The sequence below is a fragment of the Henckelia pumila genome, unplaced genomic scaffold (genome assembly GCF_033568475.1).
Source record: "Henckelia pumila isolate YLH828 unplaced genomic scaffold, ASM3356847v2 CTG_525:::fragment_3, whole genome shotgun sequence".
NCBI classification, from domain to species: Eukaryota; Viridiplantae; Streptophyta; class Magnoliopsida; order Lamiales; family Gesneriaceae; genus Henckelia; species Henckelia pumila.
In genome coordinates, this window is record NW_027331857.1 from 3,429,612 (window position 1) to 3,454,271 (window position 24,660).

At 34.5% G+C, this 24,660-nt stretch overlaps 3 protein-coding genes across 4 annotated transcripts; all 3 read right to left on the reverse strand.

Moving 5' to 3' along the window:
- Positions 1-2,370: 2,370 nt before the first annotated feature.
- On the reverse strand, positions 2,371-3,509 carry LOC140873369 (uncharacterized). Of its 2 annotated transcripts, none has more exons than XM_073276473.1 (4): positions 3,413-3,509; positions 2,940-3,277; positions 2,730-2,800; positions 2,371-2,580 (listed from the first exon to the last, which is right to left on the reverse strand). In XM_073276473.1, the coding sequence occupies exons 2-4, from the start codon at positions 3,269-3,271 to the stop codon at positions 2,567-2,569; spliced, it is 417 nt and encodes a 138-aa protein (XP_073132574.1). In that variant the 5' UTR covers positions 3,272-3,277; positions 3,413-3,509; the 3' UTR covers positions 2,371-2,566. The 2 variants fall into 2 exon arrangements, with proteins under 2 accessions (XP_073132574.1, XP_073132575.1); XM_073276474.1 differs by having other exon boundaries at positions 2,940-3,272; positions 3,413-3,503.
- A 5,740-nt stretch (positions 3,510-9,249) lies between these two features.
- On the reverse strand, positions 9,250-16,422 carry LOC140873174 (uncharacterized). Its single transcript, XM_073276185.1, has 14 exons — positions 16,224-16,422; positions 15,851-16,001; positions 14,528-14,589; positions 14,345-14,432; positions 14,181-14,242; positions 13,980-14,076; positions 13,435-13,869; positions 12,316-12,855; positions 11,968-12,234; positions 10,913-10,996; positions 10,114-10,261; positions 9,978-10,020; positions 9,714-9,834; positions 9,250-9,612 (listed from the first exon to the last, which is right to left on the reverse strand). The coding sequence occupies exons 2-13, from the start codon at positions 15,947-15,949 to the stop codon at positions 9,741-9,743; spliced, it is 2,019 nt and encodes a 672-aa protein (XP_073132286.1). The 5' UTR covers positions 15,950-16,001; positions 16,224-16,422; the 3' UTR covers positions 9,250-9,612; positions 9,714-9,740.
- A 4,837-nt stretch (positions 16,423-21,259) lies between these two features.
- LOC140873188 (uncharacterized) lies at positions 21,260-24,358 on the reverse strand. The gene has a single exon (XM_073276203.1). The coding sequence runs from the start codon at positions 24,061-24,063 to the stop codon at positions 21,766-21,768; it is 2,298 nt and encodes a 765-aa protein (XP_073132304.1). The 5' UTR covers positions 24,064-24,358; the 3' UTR covers positions 21,260-21,765.
- Between the last annotated feature and the right edge of the window lie 302 nt (positions 24,359-24,660).

The following is a 24,660-nucleotide window of genomic DNA, read 5'->3' on the forward strand; positions in this document are numbered from 1 at the left end:
CTTGTCTCGCTCATTTTTTTTAATAATCTTATTTAAATTTAACGAGATAAATTTATTTATTTTAAAAAGATATTATTTTTTAAAGATAGGAAACGAAAAATGAAAAACACCTAACCATATTAAGACCCATAATTCTATCATTTAAAATAAGCAGCACATATTAAATCATCAATCCTCCTAAATCATTTAATTCTCTTTCAAAATAACCTCGTATCATTCAAAAATTTTAAAAAAATTAAATAAAATGAAATAACATATTATATTATATATATATAACTTGCACAACATCATAATCATAATATATACACGAACTGTCACCTATACGATCACCTTGCCCATCACCAATTCACACAAAAAGCTGGTTAGATGTATATATACGTACGTGTGTTCTATCATTTAAAATCAGCAGCACCTATTAAATCATCAACCCTCCTAAATCATGTAATTTTCCTTCAAAATAACCTCGTATCATTCAAAAATTTCAAAACAATTAAATATAATGAGATATCATCATCGGTGCCTCAATGAAAAATGGATTTCAACATGTTCTTCCATTCCTTTCCACAAAATATTCAAATACATCCCTCAAAACATTCAAAAGACTCCATCCAATTCATCCCAACACATTTACAACTTCATAAATCATGTATACGATAAAGTCACACACACGAATTTCATCAAACGCATAGCTTGCAGAACCTTGTAATTAATGTGATTAATTCAATTGGTTTGTGAAAGAGTGAAACATCTGTCACCTACAATCAAACACTCCTATATTCCCAATCAACTAATCAGGAGAACCACGTAAATCACTTATCTATGAATTTAACACTTATTATTACTTATATTAAAAAACGTTCTTATTTTCTATTTCTGAAAAAACAATGATCTGTGTCCTAGTAGTGTTATGATATACATGATTCAATTATGATTTATGACTGAGTTCCAATGTTCAATCGATAATTGAATTGAATTCACAACTAACCGTGACATAAATCTCCTACAAAATAAATGAAATCAAATTACGAGAAAAGGTAGATTTACAAATGTGAATAGATTTTGAACTTACAGGAGATGAGAAGCGCCATGTAAATCTGAAACCGTGACACAAATTTGCAAAATTTTGTGTAGAAAAACGAAAATAAGGAGTCTGTAGATGCAGAGAAATATATTGCCCGCTGAATGAACTTACAAGAGAGATGAGAAGCGCCGAGTAAATCTAAAACGATGAGAAGCGATGTGTAACAGTGACAAAAATCTCCACAAAAAAATTGTAGAAAAACGAAAATAAGAAGGAACTTCTGTAGATGTAGAGAAATCTGTCGTCCGCTGAATGAGAAAATTAATCTCTGATCACTCCTTTATTAACAATTTAACAGCGTGATTTGAGCGCCGTAAATAATGAATTTTATTATAAATTAAAAAATTATATTATTAACAGCGTGATTTGAGCGTAGTAAATAAAAAATTATATTGTAAGATTATTAACAGTGGGTGGCGTACGCCGTAAATATTAAACTTTAACAGCATACATATAACTCGCCGTTGAAATAATTATTTACGATGTGCATTTTTTGTATGCGCTGTTAATAATATTAACAGCGCATATGGATGGGCGCGTCATAAATATTAACATTGGCGGCGTGCTTTTACTGTGCGTCGTTGACGTTACGACGCGAAAAGTCATTTTTGTTGTAGCATATTTGTAGAGAATATTTTGGCAAATTTTCAAAATATAATTAACATTTTAAGGGGAAAATTGAAAAACATGATCTCTTAAGCCAATCCACATGCATGAATTGATTATAGTGTTACTCATTTAACTAGTTGTAATACATAAGCAAGGATTTAAAAATAAATCATCGTAAAACGGATGGTTGTCTATAAAATTAATTTGAGGCAATAATCGAATGCCAAGTTCACCAAATTATTATATTTAATTAAATTATTTATTTATCCAATCATGAAGAAAAGATAAGAATTAATAGAGAGTCGTCCGATCCCTCCGATCCATGCATAAAGAAAGAGTACTCGAAGAAGCGCATCTGGTTCTTATCTCCTCTAATTATTGACATATCATTTTATCATACTCGTGATATATGCCTTTTTCTAAGGGAATAATTTTTTCCCTTCAAACCAACACCGTTTCTTCAATTAATTCTTTGAATCTCAATAATGTCATAAAATATATATATATATCACTCACTCATTCATATTTATCCGAATCTTCTATTTCAATTCTTCTATTCTTTTATATATGTCATGTCACATATATTAATTACTTCATGATATATGCATGCGTATTATATATGCCTCGAATGTTATAAATATGAAAACTTTATTCGATCGTAAAAAAAACAAGACCAGAAATCAGGACTATATATTAATGAAGCAACCTTAATAATATTAATTATGAAACCTTACATTATTCAAAATTTGGTAGACAACGATGAAGAAGAAGAAAAAAATAGTAGCTACTAAGAAATAGGTAGGGATCAAATTAAATAAAATTTCTTGATATTGCATTCATGACTCTAAATGCAGCTCTGCCTTGGTTTTAATTTCCTCACATTGCTCCACCTGAACGAAAATTAAAAGAGAGCAATAATGCTTATTATATTAAATGCATTAATAAGTTATAATAAATAAGAGCTATTATTAATTAGTAAACTACCAAATACAAATAATATAAAATTTAACACTAAATATATATAGATATGATGACTTACCATAATCTTTTGGGGTCCTGCATTTGTAACACTCTGTCCTGCTAGCATAATTGTGCACGCCGCATCCCATTCTGCTGAATGAATATATATATTACATTTCAATCTTCAGACATAAACTACTTAGTATTTCGAAATAAAATTTAATTTTCATCTTTTAGAAATCTTCATTAATAAATATTATATGTTACTGTTAGTACTACATTTACAAACCTTGAGCAAATCCAGTCCCCATTTTTCCAGCCAGGAATGGCTTCGTATCCGTAGCCAGCAGACGCGACCATTGCCGCGCCATAGCCGTAATAATCCTTCAACGCTCCGCACTTGAAGCAGCTCGTCCGGCTCGCGTAGTTGTGCACACCGCAGTTCATGGCCCCGCAATACCAGTCTCCGGCTAGCATTTCTGTCTTCTGCAATGCGGCGGCGTATGCGGAGGCTTCGGATTCCGTAGCATACTTGGGACAAGTACAACGTTGGCACGAGTCACGTTTCTTGAAGTTGTGGTGATGGCATGCACCACACATCCAATCTCCTTCCCTGCTCATTCTTCCCTTCAATAATGAATTAAGTTATAATAAGCTTTTGTTTTGTGGTGAATATCTATTTTCAAAGAAAGACACAAAAGGTCATGTAAATATTAAATATATATATAGGTACACTTGAAAGAGTAGTTTCTTATAAATTACCTCAGCAAATTAAAGAAAATGAAAAGTATGAGTATATTGATGGATGATACTGTGAAAGCTAGAGTTGGTGAAGAGGATAGTGTAATGTAATTTTATTACAAGATCTTGAAGTTGGTGAGTTTTTGAGAATGGGTTGTGAGCCTTATATATACAACAATTTGTGGGACCCCGAACCGTCGAGTTTCAGATATTGTTTCCTTAATATGGGATCCAAAAAGCAAAGTTTTTCTCTGGTGATAATTAAACTTCCAAGAAAACAAAGTGAAATAAATAATGCAATGATCTTTTTTTTCTTGATCACATGTATGAATATTCGTTTTGCATGAATTATTGTGTGAAAGAAGAATATATAATTGCTTTGAAATGCTACATATTCTGTGCCCATTTGTGGGCAGGTTCTATGAGGGGAAGCTGTTATTTAGTTGTGGACACTCGAATACACAAGGGGTGTTCAATTGACTTGGATATATATTATTTATATATATGCATGCATGCGTGGATTCCACATCAGCTCCGAGCCATCTCGTGGTCTCATTTTCGAATCTTGGGGGACATGATTAATTTAAGTAAAGGGGGATGCATGGTTTTAGTTTCTTAAGACAGCTTCAAGGTTATGCAAACATTCGATATCGAACATTTAAGGAGAATTGTGAATGATTCAAACGTTATATTTCGATCATATATTTGTTAGTATCATATATGATCACCTCAATTCTTGTTCAGATTATAGGAGCCAAAAGTAGCGTATATATACAAAAGAGTTATGGCATGACACGCGGTATAGATCGTGACTTCGTTCCGGCAATGCGAGTTTTTGCTAGCTAGCAACTGATCATCAATATGGGAACCAAGATCATGTGATCGCATGAAGGCCTGTTCCCTACATCGCCTGAGATCAGTCGACGGCTCGACGCTCACAACGATCTACCATGAACATCGATTTACACTCACCGTATCATGCACGATCACATTCATTTACTTTAGTGCATGTAACTTATGACAAGAATACTGATCACGACCTGATGCTAACACAATGGCCTCTTTAGCTGTCATGAATATGATTTAAATATCTATCTTAAATTTTACCAAAGTTCAAAACAAAAACAAAAAACTCAACATATATATATCGAAGAACACCACAAGTATTTGTTCTTCGTTATCTATTTCATGATACGGCCAAGGATTAATTTTAACTTACACGAAACAGTACAAAACATATAATATAGTATAAGGTAGGGGTTTCACGTACAATATTTTTGGATAATAGTTTATTAAATTTTAGTTTTACTCAGAAGGAAAATAAATTGTGGAGATGGTCGGGAATCAGTTCTTTATATTTAGTGCACATATCCATTGACAAATTCTATTCTTAGTTGCATGGTCAGATTCCTTTTCACTTTTTTGCAATAATTCAAAAGCTATTTGAAGATGAAATGTGTTCTCCACCGTCATTCATCCTTATGTTTGAGTATTTGACATTCATCGAGTTGTCAATCGCTACACTTGCTATATTGCATGGTATATATATGTATTGTGTTACTGTGTATATCATAATTTTGTTTGAATATGACACGATCGAAAGTACCAATTTTTTAAATTGAATAAGTTGGCCTTTTGACTTTTACAAAATAAGGAACTTATATGAGTTTATGTATGAGCACTCACTCGATTTTATTACAAGAAGTACTATATATAGTGTATATATATGCTATATTTAATTTTAAAACTATACTTGGGTCATGAAGCTTTGATTTACTCTCTTGTAAACAATTTAAGTACTTGTTGAATATTGATTTACTCAATATACATATAGACACACAAACACATATATGTATACATATATATATATCGTGAGTTTATATATATACATTGTTGGGGGAAAAATGGAATTTGATTGGAGTAGATCTGAAAGGCTATACATGATCAGGCGCATTGCTGGCTAGCTAGCTAGTACTAGATCTGGTCCCTTGCTACATTAAATTAATGAAGCCAAATTCGAATTTAAGACATTATTGTAAAACCAGAAAATCGTGTCACATAAGGGATAATCTTTGGGATAATAAATAAATATGTGGTGTATATGGGTATATTCTTCTCAATTTTAGTCTATCCTGGGGCTAAAGATTTAAAGCACGATGTTTTGCTGTCCACTACTTAGTCGAAGAATCATACATATAATATTGTACAATAATTAACTCCAACTTTTATATATATGCATGATAATGCTTGATTTTGTATATGTATGTAGTTTAAAATTTATAAAATTTAATTATGGGATCGTGAATTTGTTTATTGTATTCTCTTCCTGAAGGCTGAAACCATTACAGAATTATGATAGAGAAGAAGATATCTTGACTCATGCAATTTAATTATATATATACAGATTTCATATTATGAGCAACCATGATGTGCACTTTGTGTGCACCCCTGACGTGACATCTTCAACATCTAATAGATAAACGTGACATCAGCAGATGCACACACAAGTGCACATGATAGGTGTTCACCATATCATAACTATATATATATATATATATATATATATAATGGGATATATTGAAATGCATTAACCATAATGTGTAGCACTCTTGACCATGCATGACCAGTGGGTCCCGAGTCCAGCTGACGTGTCAAACTAAGACTTTGAACTTGTTGACTCAAAAGATTCGATAAGAGGGAATATTAATCATCAATAATATATATTCTATGCGCAAAGAACTCGTTTCTCTCCGTGGCGAACATGTGTGGAACACGAATTTATTTATTAGAGGACAACAATCATTTTCTTGCATGCATATATCCTAATATTCAAGTGAATTAGAAAATCGACATGTAAGGTACAAATAATTGTTCTTTATCGATTAAATAAAAGTACTCCAATTTCAGCTTCACGTTGGAATTACTAAAATTGCAAGATTAATAAATGAAGATGTATAAAAAGATCAAAACTAGCTAAAATTTGAAAACATGAATACACCATGACACTGATATTGTTGGTTTTCAGTCACGTCGAAAACTATAGTCATTTTGAATGTCACAAAATAATGGCATGGTTAGCTGTTCAAGTTCAAGGTTGGGGGAGAGGAGTAGAGGACTAATTCGCTTCAATAATATATTTGCAAGAATCCAAATTAATTCCATAGCATTTATGTATATATGTATGTATGTATAAATGTGTGTGTGTATATATATATATATATATATATATATATATATTAAGGAAGAACACTTTAATTGGTCTCTTGGTATACTCAACCTCAAATTGCAAAAAAAAAACCCCGTAAAAGTGTCAAATTACGAAAAATGAATATCATATTAAAATCAAATACATTAAAAATAAATAAATTTTATATTATATACACATGATAACACATTATATTTATATATCACGTTACACACGTAAAACGTGTGCGTTATCGTTAGTATATATATATATACAACAGGGGCGGCTCTGGCCCTGGGCAGCCAGGGCACCGCCCAAAGGTGGGGCCCCAAATTTTTTTTTAAAATTATTATATATATATATTTTTATTTATATATAAATATTATATATTATGCTATCTCACAAAATTCATCCACATAAAAAAAAAATTTGAGTTTTTAATTTTGAGAGTTTCGATAATACTTTGTCCTTTTGTTAGTTTGTTACTGCGTGCAATTACGTGAATTGACTATCAATAGTTTAAGAAGTCAGAAAATAGAGAAGTACAAAATTTACGAAAATATACAAACACAGTCAACAAAACGATCCAATGTATGAATTACAAGACTCTTGTTCAATTTTATTTTATTTTCGAATTTTGATATATTGTTTAATCTTATTTTGATTTAATGTTTTTCTTCACATTATTTTGGTTTAAGGTAAGATGTTAATATTGTTGTAATTTCACATAGATTCTAAAAATTCGAGGATTACAGGTCTGAAAATGAATATTTTTCCTTTGATCGTGGTTGCGTATCAAATTTTATTGACTATTCCTGTGACTGTAGCATCAGTTGAGAAAAGTTTTCCAAGTTAAAATTATTGAAATCTTATTTGAGAACCACAATGAGTCAAGAAGAACTGAATGATTTGGCGATCCTCTGCATTAAAAAAAAACATATTGAAAGATATATCTTATGACGACATAATTGATGATTTTGTTTCAAAAAACATAAGAAGAGCTAATTTTAAATAATAGTTTTTGTTGATTAAATCATTTGAAAGAATTATGTAAACCTTCTTTTATTTGTGTACTTTATTGATTTATGTATTTTGGTTTATTTTAATTATGTTATTCGAATATATATATATATATATATATATATATATATATATAATCTACCGATTGTTTTAAGATCAATAATATTTTTTCACACGAAATTATTAATAAAATAATATATATATATTTTTATTTTTTATTTTTTATATAACTTTAATTAATATAATTTTTAGTTATAAAAACAATAGACTTAACATATAAACAAAATAGATTTTACAATTATAAACTTAAGACTTGTTCAGAATCAGTTTTTTGTATTAATGTCGTGTGTAATTCAGTTTGATATCATTAGCTAATTGTTCTGATTATATTTGTAGTTTTATTAACTTTAATTGATATAAGCATATCTATAATAATACATCGACCTCTTATAGTAACTAACTTAGTCTTTTTTTTTTCTTTTCTTTTCTTTTCTTTTTTGAGTTGGAGGATGAGATTGTTACAATTGAGTCTCAAACCCGAAACTTCGTCTCAAATTTGAGATCTTGGTGTCAGATGTACTACAAGTCATCAACACTAACTTTGTCATTTTAATGAATGAACAAAACTACCCTTTATGAGGTGATAGGACTCCTTGAAGCCCTCTCGTGGGTTCAAAGTTTGGGGCGGAAAAATGTTTATATTGAACTTGATGCGAAGGTTGTATTGGATGCGATAAATTCAAACAAGATCGGTGTCTCAAAGTTTAATTCTATATTGCACAAATACACAAAAGTAATCACTGAGCACGAATTATCAATTGTTTTTGTTCGGCGATAGAGAACAAGTGTCTTCATGCTTTGACAAAAGTCTCTCGCTCCTATGCTAATCTCACGATTTGAAGCGTGCCTCCAAATTATGTTATTTCTCATTTGGATCAATTATATAATAACCCTGCTCATTATTGATAAAATCTACAAGATTTGAGCTTCAAAAAAATAAAAACAAAACTATCCTTTTTATTATTTTATTCAATAAGAACAATTATAAAAAACTAATTTTAATAAATTTTAAAAATGATTAACTCATTATAAAAAATAATTAATTACATTAAAAATATGTGCACACGAATTCTCATATGCATGAGTGGATAATATATATACTAATCGAGCCTGCACACGCGTTGCGTGTGTGATTAAAATATAAATATTATTTATTATATACATATATTATATGTTTGTTTCAAATTAATTTAAATTTGAAAATAAAATGATTTGCGTGTGATTAAAACATGAATATTATTTAATGTATATATTTATTATATTTTTTATTTCAAATCAATTTAAATTTGAAAATAAAATGAACACACAAAAATGAAAATTATAATGGACAAATGAAGTTTAAAATAAAGATAGAGATTTTGTTCTTTTTTTCGAAATATATTTTAAATATTTCGTTTTTGGCTTTAAAAAATTAATTTTAATTTGATTACTAAGTGATGTTCTACTTTAATAAAATAATAATAAGATGTAAATGGAAAACGTGCATACAAAGTTGGTCCGATTGGTTCTTACAAAAAAAATTTAAAAAATAAATAAATAAAAATAGAAGCAGCAGCAGAAAAAAAGTATGATTAGCAAATGAAGACATTAGACATCCATCGAAAAATCAACACATTTAACAAAATCAAAATATATACTTCCAAACCCACTGATTGGGTCACATAATACACAACCACCATATATAATTCATTTAAACAAAGAATATGTAATATCAATACGCATCTACAACCTACGAAGCCGATGTATCTCTCAAACTAAACAAAACTCGCCAAAATACAACAAACTAGCAAATAAAGATATGCTACAAATGCTCGGAGAGCAGCATCGCATCAATAGCATCGCCAAGAAAACATGCCACACGATACACTTTATTCCATCATTTTGCTGATCATCGCTGACCCCATGATCCGATACTTTTAACTTCGTTTTGCAGTGACACCAAGAAGGAAAATTGAATCTTTGTCCGATCGTGAATCCAGTAGATTTCATCACCGTGAGTAGAAATCTCACAACACAGACTAGAAAGAGTTGAATAAAGCAACAAGATTGTGCTCGTACCGAAATTAATTCAATCCAGCTGCATTTTTAGCCGAATGGGTTTCCACCTGTGGAGGTGAAGTTACCCGGAGCTGAATGAGCTGAATGTAGTCCACCAAATTGTTGATTTGGTCCAAATGGCCTGGGAAATTCCGGCAGGTGTTAATGAGCATGTATATGTTATAAGTGTAAATCAAAAGTGAAATACTAGTACTTTTATCATTTTTAGACCAACATACTCGGTGGCAGACGATTAGCAGACTATTGCAAGAAGAATAATCTTACCTGTGAGCTGTGCTGCCACTTAGTTCTTGTCCAAAGAATGGAGCTGATAAACATTTAAGAACATGGTGAAACATGGAAAAAGTACAAGGTATTCTGTCAAATGGCACGAAAGATATTAATTAAGTAGATTATTTACTTGGAGGGATTGATTGTGCAAATGGTGACGGCTGAGTGTGCATTGATGATGGAAAAGGCGAAGGAGTACCAAGACTCGAAGTGCGAATTAAGCCTGACGCAGGTGCACTTTTGGGTACCGAACCAGGTACGGATCCCACTGAAGGAAACTGCAGCGAAATAACAAATAACATACCAAAGAAACAAAAACAAATAGAAATTGATGATGCTGGCTGTCAGCTAGTTATTAGGTTATGGTCAATAAACCTAATGTATGCCCATGTGAATCAATTTTAAAAATCAACTTCCAAACTCAAATATGGCATCTTTTCTTCAGTGCTAGACAACTAATATTTGGTGACCTAACCAAGGTCTCACTGTCAGCACACAAATTAAGTAGACTTAACATCAAATAAATCACTAAATGCTAGGGAATATGGATCCGCGATTATTAGTCCAAAATCCAAATAACAAAGCTTTGGTAACATAGACCCTTGTTTATCTTTACAAGCCATCCATGTTAATCTATGGAAAAGGAAGCAAGAAATTAAATTCAATAAAAGTCATTGCAGTTTGACAAATATCCAAACATGTATTGATTTAGTTTAGCATCTATAGGATGAAAGGTGTATTCTTGGGTCTCTGATCAAAATTATAACTTTATGGATAATATACCCAATTGTAGCATCTTATTAACGTAAATTGTCAGGGTGATTTATACTAAAACATGAATCTCTGATTCAAATCTGAGTGAACATTAAAGAATCATGGTGAGGATGATACGATATTCTAAATTCAATTAAACCAGAACAGAAACATACCGTTTGTGTTGGAACAGGAGGACGCTCATTGCTAGAATCGAAAGGGTTTGTAGATCTTGGCACTTGCTGGAAATTGGGTACCGCCTGAAATTGAATAAACCCATAGCATTTGTTTAGGATTTTGATTCACTCAGCAAAATAAACAGAGTTAAATTGCAATCACTTCCATGAGAAAGTTAAGAGGGACTAAATGTCCCAGTGGCAAAAATCTTAGATGGGAAAACCCTAAAAAAATTCGAGAAGACATTTAACACGCATTGCTTGTTAGATGAATCCAAAGCATCGTTTTCTCGATTATGATATGTGCTCAACAGTTTTAGCCTCTAAATGACATTTAACTTTATTTTATTTAACATTTTACTGATTTTATGGCACAAGACACTAGCACCACTCCAGATTTCCTCCATTTGTTACTCTCATCATTGCCATCCAGCATAACACAAGATTGGTTGGAATCATGAGAGGTATGGTCAAGGTGAGGTAGCAATACTAGTTCATCCAAAGGTAGAAGCAAAGGAGGACAATTCTAATGTCTAGGCGGTCATATGACCTCAAGTTTTCGAAAATGCAGGAAAGCCTCGATCTTTGCAATTATTTCAAGTGGTTTCCTTCCACTGGGATCATCTTAATAAAACTCATTCAATGATCTGTAGTAATAGGTGTCAAAATTTGGGTTCAAATTAATACATGGAAAGCCTCGATCTTGCGATTATCATTGATATTGTAGGTAATGCTGCAGACGACGAAGGACGTTCCACAGTCCATAGAATTGGTATTGACAGGCAATATATGAAGTGGTGTAGGCAGTTGGAATGATAAGATACATTTGCTTGATACAATAAAAAGATTAGGACTTGGCCCTAACTCTACAAGCAATGATATTATTGTCAATGTCAAATATAATAAGTGGCTGATTGTTGTTAAGGGGCCGTTATCAACTTGATTCAAGAGGTAAATGTATCTTGCAAATCACAGATGCAAAACTCAATCACACGGAGATTCCTTTGAAATAAAAAGGGTGGCATGATTGAAAATAAAAAAGATTAGAAAGTTACCATTGGCATGTTATAGTGCATAGGGACCCTAGCAACATATGGGGAACCTGAGTACCAACCAGAAACTGGTTGTGGAAAGTAAGAATTGGTCATTGTAAATAAATCAGCAGGCAGTTCTTTCCTTCCACCAGATTTTTCCTCCAATGTAGATTCTGAAGAAAATCCAAAAGCAGAACCCGTTGAAGGATTAGTAATGGCTTGTCCCGCTTGAGAAATCACTGCACCGGGGTGGCCATGGGAAATTGGGCCGACAAGTGGATTCAACGGCTGCAGACTCCCAGGAGACGGATTTAATTTTGCAAGAAGATCGAAAGAAATGGAACATATACCATGCTTTACTAGGCATACCTTGTCACTTGAAGTTGCACTGATAGTAGCCGCTGGCTGAGGAATAGACAGGCCTCTAGCTCCAGGGAACATAGAATCCTGATGAGAATTCGGGATAGGCCATTGCCCTCCAGTGGGAGCATTAGCAAACGAGCTTGTACCATCTGAGGGAAAGAACGATGGAGGAGCAACACTTCCATAGGTTGACCCAAGAGATGAGCCCTCTGAACCACTGGAAAGGAAAGGTGATGGCATGCTCGCAGGGGCAGGGGGACCAGATATAGATACTTCAATTGATAACTCCGAAAGCAAAGATTCCACTGAGTTTAAAACCGGCGTCTGAACTTTCACCTCAGGAAAAGAGTCAAAATTAGCCCAGTTGTTATCACTAGATGCTATCTGCTGCACAGGAGCCGCATTTGTAGCTGAGTGTTGTGTTTGGGGGATGGTTGCTGCTACTACAGGTTCAGGAACAGAATCAAAATCAATGAATGAAGCCTCCGCTTTGATCACAGATGGATTCCCCTCCGAGGATGCCAAGCTACTGGAGGATGCAGTTCTCTGAAAAAGAAACATTCTGCCACTCATTTTCTATGTTGAGAATAACAAGCTGAAGATGATTTTGACAGAAATGGTTGTGAATGTATAGTAGTTATGGTAAGGATAGAGCAGATATATTGCAATTAATATCAAGAATATCAGGATAACATTAAAAAAAATCCCATCTCCAATGAAAAAAATAATAGAAGATGTTTGGATCAGCTGTATCTGTTAAACATAAGCTCCTTATACCTTCATTACAATCTTCTTCCCCATGCAACCAATTTTATACCTTGTGCACATTATAAATACATAGCAAAATTGAAAGTAGAAAGTCAATCTAGGAGTGTGAAGCCATATTAAGTGCTGTCAATCGGACAAACTCAACAAACCAAAGCGCACACAGTTTCTTTAACAATGCAAGCCTAAAACTTTGGCATGGCAAAGTTCCATACAATAGACAAACCATGATAGGGCTACAGAATCAACAGCAAAAAAGTCTTCTTTGCTTGCTGAGTGCAGCTTAAATGATACAAAACAAGAAATAAGTTTACATGAAGAAATAAACATATCAATGCACGTCTTTTGCAGGAATCTTACCTGAGTATGTGCTGAACCATCTGTTGACTTGCCACCAGAGACTTTCGGAGGAGGTTCAATAACTCGAAGAGGAGTCACATTTTCTCCTAAAATATCTCTTACAGGACGGACCACGGGAGGGCTGGACATGTCTGAGTCTCTCTGATTATCTGGTGATCTACCTCCAAGCTTAGAACTTCCATCAGAATTTCCATCATCGGACCTCCTTCCATTACCAAATCTATCCTCGCGTCTCCAGTCATTGACCACTTCAGGACGAAGAGGACTTCGTCTATAATCACCAGTTTGCTTATTGTCTTGATCATATCCTGGACTTCTTCCACCAACACTAGCCCTATCTTGACGACGCTCGAAATTTTCCTCATAAGGTGGAGTTCGAGAACCTCCCTGATTATTATCCATCCTCCTATTCCCACTGAAATCCTCAGTTTCTCCCTGAGTGATACCAAATGCAGATTAAAACATTTCATAGAGAAGCTCACACATTTTGCTCTGAGAAGTCATCATAAAAATTGAATTTTAATATAATGAGGTAGCAAGTATACCATCTTTGCTCTCAGAGGCTTTTCCGAGTTCCTCTCACCGGTAAATCTTCTATCCACATAAATGTGCTTGATAAAGTCACGTAACCTCTCTATGTTACTGAAACACGTAAGTTAGAAACAGCAATGATTAATCAACTAAACATTAACTGAACACAAAGATTCAATTCCAGAACGCATATGCGGAAATATTTCATTGTTAACCTGGCATCAGGTAGAGAATTACGCTGGGAGTCCCATTCCTTTAGATAAATTTCTCTAGCACTCTATTTAGGAAAGAAGAAACAAGCAAAAAAGCAATGAGGGACACCTAAACAAACCCAAAAAATTGCATGATCCTAGCAGAAAGAGAATGGTTGCTTGTATACCGCGTTACCCCCTCCTTGTAGCGAACTAACTTCTTGTGGGGTAAATTTAGCCATAGATACGGACTTCACTCGGTGTGTGAACTCTCGGCTGCAAAAAATTTCATATGCATAATTAACATCAAAATAGTCGCCGTAATGAAAGTGACATTCAATGATGCGAGAGTAGAACTCGTCATGACTTACTGTATTCCGCTGCAGGTTGTGCAAATAAATGTTGAAAAATTAGTGCACACATATTGAGGCCCCTGATGTGCGGAAAAGAAAACAGTCAGCTCCATGAATCCAAAAGATCACAAAAGGACAAAAGCATCAAAACGCATGTCCCAAAACCCACCATGCTCGTAGGAGTAAAGGAATGCTGAAACTCAGCCAATTAGAGCTATCCAAAGTTCAAAAGGTAAATTGGCATCCATTGTGGCACACCTATTCCTCTGTTTTTTAACCCTGTCTAAGAACTAAAGATACTCTAAAATTTGTATGTTATGGAATATCATCTAGACTTGTTCCACAATGATGAACGTAAGAAACTCGATTAAAATCAATAAGATCGAGCATTTGTTGTATTAAGAATAATTATAACTGACATACTGGTACAAATCATAGCTTCTTAAAACAGTACATCAGCCTAAGCATCGTACTTGAATCGCTTTACTAGCAAGGGCATTTGTCAATAGGAAAATATGCCCCTCCGACAATTGCACCTTGCAACTAGTGGAAATCAAACTTGTTTAATTGTTTTTTATGATACTAACTGTAACATCGAGTGTTCGCCACTTGACCAGAAGTTATACCCAATGTTAACATTACATCTCAAATCTTTTGGAAAAATAGCTCGACATCATGATGATGAAAATCTTAAAACCTCTCATTTCTATTGCTTTTTTTCAACCAAAAAAAATTGAAAAATAAGGTCCTCTAATTCAAAACGCCAATTATGACATCCCGTCTCTGCACGTCACACCTAAACTGTACATTAGCTCAAAGGAAACAATTTCAACTGTTCTACGAATACTTGCTCCCAAGTGTCAAAATCAGAAATTACCACAATATGAACCAATCCAGCTAAGCCAAAGCCTAACTCCAGAAAATGTAAGCTCTAAACGAAAAATATAATAAACGGATGTGGTCGTATACAACGTTGTCTCTTATTAAAATGACAATTTGGAGTACAAATTTATTGGATGGATATTAAGAATCATTAAAGAAACAGGGCACACACTTTTGTCACAGACTTTAAGAAATTCACAATATTAGCCACCAACAAAGAATATCATGGGTTTTTTTTTTTTTTTAACTACTTCAATAGTGCTCCATTTTATTTATAGGCATGAATTCATAATATTGTATGCTTACCAAATTATCCAAGCAAACCCTTTTAACTTGAAGAAACTGGTTATGAAACCATCCAAGTAATCAAGCATTTCAACAAAGATAACATACTCCACAAAGAACCACCGAAATCCAATTAAGACAAATCAAGAGCAGTAAAAGAAGAAGGAACCATACCAGGCTATTGCAGTTAATACACCTGCGATTCTCAGGAAGCTTGAGAAGATTCCTTATAATCCTCTCATTCTTCTCATCCTCCTTCAGCCTATTCGCCATCTTAATACGATAATCACACAAATCTCCCAACTTTCCAAACAATCACCACCACCTACAAAAGAACCAATCAATCCTATCACAGACCCACCCAAATAATCAACAATTCGACACCATCAGATCAGGTAAACAAGCAATTTCCCCACTATAAACAGAAAAAAAACTCAGAACAAGAGTCATCAAAGTTGACTAGCCGGCACAACTTCAAAGCAAAAACCCTTCATCACCCGAGGGAGAAAAAACATAACAAAATCTTAATCGAATCAGTACAAAGTACCTGAGCAGCCTGATCGGCAGAAATTGAAAGCGACAATCAGAGATCAACGGAGCTCAGGCTTTTCGGAAAACGGTAGATCTCGGCTCGTACTTTTACAGCTCGACTTTGGAAAGTGGAGATATATGGGATGGTAATATAGATAGATAGAAAAAGACAGCGCCTTTTCGTTGTTAGAAAATGGGACTAGGATGGAGGAATCATGTGTTGAATAATTTGTTTATTCGGCGAGAATGGAGGGGTTTTTTCGGGTGTTCAGAGGATTTAGGGAGGGGACAAGGAAGAAACGTGAGGACTTGATGGTCAATTCCTACGTTGCAATGTAATGTAATGTAATGAATGATATGGGAAAAAATTAATGTGGATTTTAATGGGACAACGATGCACATGAAATTATGAATCCTGTGTGGATGATTTCAACGTTGCAATGTATAGTCTCCTTTTATTTTATCCTTCCATTTTGTCCCTCGTTTTTCAAATATCTCGACTTAGTTTTTTATGTTGTGTAATTTTTTTTCAATTTACTCATCTTGTTTTGTTTTTTTTTATGATTTTATATTCAATCATATATTTTGTTGCATTTTCATGACTTAGTATTTCGTTTTTTTTAAGTGTCTCAAGATAGTCATTCGTTTTATATAATCTTTTTCGTTATGGTTCTCTGTTAACTATGTGGTTTTTAAAAATATAAATTTAACTATCTGTCGAAAACACTCGTATAATATTAATATTTCACCTAAAATCAAAATATGCATTTCTTAGTAAATCCTAAATCAGGTAATTAATATCTTATCAACACCCCAACCCCAACCTTTCTCACAGTCATCGCCGCTTCTCTTGGGCTTCTTTTTATTCATCCTTTGCTCTACGTTCGCCTAGACCTTATTTATATATGTAGCTATATATTTTTATTTGCAGGTACAGCTCTCCGGCCTCTTTCCGGAGTTTTTTGGAGTTTTTTTGTCTCTCTGCCATTTGCATTGCTTCTTCAGGGAGATGGATTTTCCAGGCGTTCACTGTGATTTTTCCTTGCCTGGTTCTTGCTATTGGATGGTAGATTTGTGGGCGACCTCTCGCGCCCCTTGCTTTTTGGAGTTTCTAGTTTACTTGGGTTTCTGGGTATGGTTCGAGTTCCCTTCGCCATATTCTTGTTATTTTTGCTCCGGGTCTGCTGGTTTGCGGTCGCTCCTCCTTTTTTCAGGCGTCCTCTGCTGTATAGTGACTCTCCATCTGATCGTGACTTCTGGACATATTTCTAGCATAGCTCTGATCTTTAGTCCAGTTCAGGATGGTACCAGCCACTCTTTCGCGCCTCAGTGTCGGTTTTTGATTTTGCTGAGCTCGAGTAGTGGATATCTGCTGGCTTTTTTGCTGCTCAGGATGACTGCTGTAGATGACTTAGTTAGTTGTCTATGTTTTTTGTCTGTATTTACTTATTTTCTAGGGTTATTTTGGTTGAATTTTTTCCGATACCCTAGTTGTTCTGATGTTACTAGTACCTTTGTATAGCCTTTTGGAGAGGTTTTGGCCTAGTCCCCCTCCTCCGTTAGGTTTTATTTGTGTCGCTCTTTTATGTTTATATATACAGGTAGGGGTCTGTCTAACCCTCCGCTTCCAACAGTGTTTTCTTAAATAAAAAATAAATAAAAAAAAAAACCTTTCTCACAGTCACCCAAACATTCATCTTCTATATGTTCTAGTAGTTTCTGCCCCTCGATTTTGCTCATGTACCAACTAAATATGTTATGTTTTAATTTTCAACTCTTCACAATTACATTCATTGGTTTTTTTATTAAAAAAAAAAATCAATCATTCTTATATTGTAGTTAATTGGGTTTACTAAACTATTTGTGTGTGTGTATTTCATTTAGTTTTTTTAAAAAAAAACACAAGATTGAACAAACAAATTTACATAAAACGAATGGTCAAGTCGGAAAATTGAAAAACGACTAGTCGAATCCGTGAGGTACAATAAAAAGAAAGACTAAATAAGGAATTATCTTTTGAAATTCCTTTCATTTCAACTTCATCAATTTTGAGACAATCAAGATAGTGGAATAAATCGGAAATATGACATAAAACAATATATTATGATTATATTTGTATTTATATTATGCATTATATCATCATCACGTTTGATTTATAGGAATTATATTTTTATTGTTACTTTAATCAATTTGTTGCGCTTGTATATGACATGCTCGTCGTCTCAAAATTTGTCCAAACACTCAGGAGTCAGGATTCGTGTTGACAAAGTATTTATAAAACATTATAAAAATGTTTTTAAATTTTTTTTTATAAAATGTTTTAAAATTTGTTTTAAAAATAAATATGTATTTGGACAATTATTTTACAAAATATTTTAACACTTAAAAAATAATGTTGTTTATCATTTTCTCCATAGTTCAATTCTATAAACATCTAAAAATAATCTCATTTGTTCTTTAAAAACTAAACTCGAAGAACCTTTTTCAAAAAAAAATTTCAAAAAAATTTTACAACAATCTTGTCCAAACATATATTTTAAGTTTTTTTTAATTATAAAATACTAAAAATATTTTTAAGATGCATGTCCAAACGAAACATCATATTCTAATTAGATTTAAAATATTGTATAAGCAAGCAAGTGGAAAATAGAAAGAAAAATGAGTCAAGTGACTCGAATTGTCTGGAATGGAAATCACGTATCTTACAACGATTGAAACTAATTTGTAAATGAAATAAAAGTACCATACACGTATCAAATATAAATATCACATTTAATTTTTTATATGTTTCAAATATATACTTATATTCATTGATTATCTTAATTAATTTCAGTAAGTTTTTATATCACTCATTACAAAAGATAGACAAATAATGATGAAAATAGAGATTGATGAAAATAAGTTTTTATGGGCTCTGTACCTTATTATTATTGGACCCCCTAGGGGCTTATTTTTTGTCCAAATTTTTATTGGCCCAAGCAGTGTATCCATCTCATTAAAGAAATTAGAACAAGAAAAAAACTAGCGGGGCAGAACTTATAGTATATACAAAAATATTTTGTGTCGCATAGCTTTAGGAAACTAACTGCTTCTCGCGTATTCAATTTAATAAAATTAGGGCCGTCACATGTGTTACGAAATGAGGTTAATGACTTTGGCAATGCCCTGCGAAAACTCTCCGACGATCAAGATCAGCAATCTATTTAAATATGTACTCACAAAAACTAAAGAGTTTTTAGATCATAAATTGAGAGAATGAAAGAGTGTGTGTACCTTTGATTTAAAGGTGAGTCTTTTGTTTATAGATTTCCTCAAATATCTGATGAGTACATGTACATGCTATACCGAGTTAAATACTTTTTTTTTTTCTGTATAGGATGATTGCTTGAATTAACGGACAGTTAAATTTAATTATGCCGGAAAAAGCAAGTTTCTGAATATAATAATAATAATATAAAAATTAAAGGGTTAATGGTTGTGTGTGAATAATAATAATAATAATATAAAAATTAAAGGGTTAATGGTTGTGTTATTATTAATAATAATAATAATAATAATAATAATAATAATATAAAAATTAAAGGGTTAATGGTTGTGTGTGTATATTATATTTGAAGTAATTTGTAGGAAGTGCGTGATTCAATGATGATTGCAAATGGCACAAATTACGGCTGATTTTAATGCAACATTGGAGCGTTTCATTGTCGGCGAGTGATAAATGAAGTGCCCTCTAGTCAAAGGCACACAAACTATATTAACTATTTCTTCCCTTTTTACATTATTATATTTATTCAATAAATTTTAAAAATTGTATTATATAAACATCGTGTGTGAATTTTATATAGATTGCGTATTTTTTAATAAACGACAAAATTGTGTAAATGATTTCCAAATTCCAAATTCTTTATATTTTAAAAAATTTATTATTGGGATAATTGAAATGTCAATTTTTTTTTTACTTTCTATAATACTATACCGCATAAAGTAGGGGAAAAAAGAGCTCTTAATTTTTGAAAAATTCAAATATGCTTCTATATATAATATAAAAGGAGGAATCTTCTCTTGTATTTATTTTAAGATATTTTAATTAATTCAATTTAGATTCTATAATAAAATATTTTTATAGTATGTTAACCATATATGTAACAAAAAAAGAGAGAAATATAAAATAAGTACAAGCATAAATTAGTGGTGGCGACGTATGAATTGGGAGTTATTTTTGTGTCGGTGATATTTGTAGCCGATTGTTTTTAATGGTCATAATGGTGGCTGTCGCAAAAGGGTACTACAGATGAGCTAGACTTGGTGGATCCTGTGGATTTATGATCTACACCCAAATTCATTTTTTCAATAATAATAATATAGCTTTTTATTATTTCAAATAATAATAATAATAATAATAATAATATAGCAATTTATTGTTGTACAATTTCGACCCAATTATAACAAATTCTCACCTTCTTCTAAAAATACAAAAAAATTCACAGATTTTAAGTAGCATTCTAAACATAAATGAGTATCTGAGTATATATAGCCCCTCACTCACATTGATTTTAAAATTCACCAACTCACCATCAATATATTATTTCACTAGCTGTCAAAAAATATATATATATATTATTTCACTTTCATGTTGCAAAAGCGTCTATCACCATAATGGTCCCAAATTTTTCTTGGCTTTGTGATCCACAAAAGGGTGTTTATATATTGGTGAAAAATTCATGAAAATTCAGGGGAAATTTCAAATTTCACCCTACCTTAAATAATATTATTATCCTAAAGTTGAATCTAAATGTGCATATTGTATTGATATTAATAATTAAATATTCACGATTATATCTAAGAACGATTCCCACCATAAAGCGTTCCATTCGGACAAATAAATAACTAAAGAAAGATGTATCTATTCCAATACACGCCATCCAAGAAACCGAAGACATTGACCACATGCATTTCCAATTTCACAGAGATGAAACTAAAGCATGCATCGGGGAATTCTATAGATCTTGCGAAAAATTAAAAAAAAGAATAGAAAAAAGAAAGATACAGGAGTGTTAAATTCATCTTTATTATCATAAATATTCTATAAATGGGAAAAAAAAGAGAAAATTATAGTATGACATAACGAGGAAAAACTCCATCACAAGGGCTGGCCATTCTTGATTCTTGATGTGGTTCTCTAGCTATACATACACTTCCTCCTGCAAAACCTACTTTATTTTTCACAACTTAATTCATACATAATAAATAAGGATTTACATTTCGTCTCTACTCTTTGATCACCACTTTTCTTGTTTCTTCCACGACCAAACTTCAAAACAATTTATCAAGAATCAATCCTCTCGATGATACAATACACATATTCCCGGAACAATATGCTTTCGATCAATCACTATTTTGATCTCGTGTGTCGTTTTTTCTCATCCCAGAAATGAGAATCGCGAATGCCACCAGACAAAGGTGAGTCCTTTGAGAAATGAGAAGTGAATAAATAAACTTAGAGAAGTGTTTTGTGAGTTTCTGGGGTATGGTTTAGAGGAAGTCCCTCTTCAAGAGACTCAATAGAAGGGTGGCGGGGGCGGGGATGCATACGAAACGCCGACAACAGGTGGCAGTGGCCCTTCATATGATGGAGTTGGTGGAGGGGGTGAGGGTGATGGTGATGGTGGCGGAGGAGAATTGTAGTGATATGGTGGTGGCGGTGGCGGTGGAGAATTGTAGTGATAAGGAGGAGGTGAAGGTGATGGCGGAGGCTTGTAAACATATGGCGGTGGAGGGGGGTATTCTTCACATGGTGGTGGTGGAGGGGGTGGTTCTATACAAGGTGGTGGAGGAGGGGGCTCCGTAGGCGGTGGTGGTGGAGGGGGATGATGTACTGGAGGGGGTGGAGATGGATACACATATACGGGAGGTGGAGGTGGCGAGTATAACGGTGGTGGAGGTGGCGAGTATAATGGTGGGGAAGGGGGAGGAGGCGAGTTATACAAATAAGTAACTGGAGGCGGAGGGGAATGCAAAGGCGGAGGTGGCGGTGGGCTATTTGGAGGTGGCGGTGACCTCTGACAAGGCGGATAAATAATTGGAGGCGGCGGCGATGGAGGAGGAGGTGGTGGTGAGTATACTGGCGGTGGTGGGGTTGGTGGTGGAGGAGGTGGTGAGTAGACAGGTGGAGGAGGAGAAGGTGGTGGGGGAGGTGGTGAGTAAATAGGTGGAGGAGGAGAGGGAGGAGGGGGTGATGGTGGCGGAGGAGATGGGGGAGGTGGTGAGTAAATAGGTGGTGGAGGAGAGGGAGGGGGTGGTGATGGCGGTGGTGGAGACGGGGGAGGTGGTGAGTAAACGGGTGGAGGAGGAGAGGGAGGAGGAGGTGATGGCGGTGGCGGAGATGGGGGTGGAGGAGGAGAATAGACAGGGGGAGGGGGGGAGTAAACTGGTGGAGGTGGGGGTGGAGGCGGAGGAGGTGGGGGAGAGTAAACGGGAGGTGGTGGAGGCGAAAACACCGGGGGAGGCGGTGAAGGTGAAGGTGGGGGTGGTGAATAAACTGGCGGAGGAGGCGACGGCACCACCACTACAGGTGGTGAAGGAGGCGGTGGTGGTGGAAGAGAAGGAATAAACGGGTGACATTTGAAAGCCCCACAATGAATTTTCTTAGACAAGAACAATTTACACTGTCCCGCAGACCTCTGTGCAGGCCTATTAGGCAAACAATTCCGGCGATCGTTAAACTCCGGCAAAGCCAAACACACCGGTGGCTCGCCCGTGAAGAAATTATAAGCATATGTAAAATTCTCCAAGCTCGGCAGCTCACAAATGCTAGCCGGAATCTCACCCGAAAACATATTATGTGCCACATTCAACTGCTCCAAACTCACAAGTCCACCGATACTCTCCGGCAAATTCCCCAACAAACCATTATTGCTCACATCCAATACAGTCAAATTCTTCAACAATCCAATCTCACTCGGAAAACAAGACCTCAACTTATTGTCCATAAATATAATCTCATTAAGATTACTCATATTCCCAATACTCGCCGGCAGGCAGCCATGGAACCTGTTGTTAGCCAAAACTATAACAGAAACAGGGGAGTTTCCGAAATTATCCGGCAATTCAAAAGCAAATCTGTTGTGGTTGATAAATATAGCATCTAAAGGCTTATCAAAAAGCTCAGGCGGAACCGTACCTTCAAACTCATTGAATCTTATATCCAAATAAATCAACTTAGGCAAGCTTAAAACAACATAAGGGAATTTCCCAGCGAACCTGTTGTTGCTCAAATCAAGCTCGAACAGTACCTTCAAGTTCTTGAACTTCTTGGGCACGGTCCCGCAGAATCTGTTGGAATTGATGTGAAAGAGACCCAGATCTGTGAGAAGACCCAGCTCTTCAGGAAGATACCCCGCAATGTCGCCATGGTTAAGATCAATACCAGCAACCGTAAGGATTGAATGGTTATCAAGTGCAGGAGCACAAAACACCCCTTCATACCCGCACACGTTAGATCCAACCCAATTCCCAGTCAAATTGTAGGGATCTGAGAAAATGGCCAGTTTCCAAGCTTGTAAAGCAATGTACGCATTTCGTAGCCTCGGATTGTCGAACACCAGCGAAGGGTCAACCTTCACATGTTCTCCTCTATCACCGAATTCATCTATGTAGTACAGAAGCTGCCGCCTCTTGATGTAAAGAGCTTCCGAATCCGAAAGCGGCCCATTCCTGCTGATTTCGACAGTACTGGAATGCAATGCATGAGCATGAACATGGCCTGTCTCCGAAGAAGAAAGCGACCGCAAAAGAAAAAACACCAAAGCACTGCTCAAATACAAAAACCCACCACAAGAACTGAACTTTCGCTTCATTTCACAGTACCAGACATGCAACGAGCTTTTCTTTAGCTTTTAGTGTTTAGTTTCTGAAAAGGCGGTTCTTGCTCTCCTTCTGCTTAGAATGTGCAGATCTGAGAGCAGGGTAATGAGCGGAAAGGGAGGGTAAGATATGGGCGGCGGCGGCGGCGGAGGCCGCGGAGGTGGTGGTGGCGATTTTGGGAGGAGAGGAGTGAAGGGGAAAAAGGAGCTTCTTTGACTTGGAGATAGTATGTGAATGTGAAGGAATATGAGAGAAATAAACAGCTTGCAAAGCTCAAGACTGGACAGCTAAATCACAGCTCAAAGCCCACTATATTATATTCTCTAATCCTCTCGCTATCTCTATTTTTTTTTTTTGGGGATTTATCATAATTAAATATTAAAATGGGAAATAATTAAATATATTTAAATTGTGATCGAACATTATATATTGATAATTGAGGTGATTAATGATTTTTTAATTATTTAAAACTATATAGTTTGAAATTTTGGTTTTGATGATAATTGATGACTATTATAGTCCATGTAAGAGTCAATAGATATAAAATGTATATATAAAATGTATTCTAGAAGATGGATTTTAAAATATAA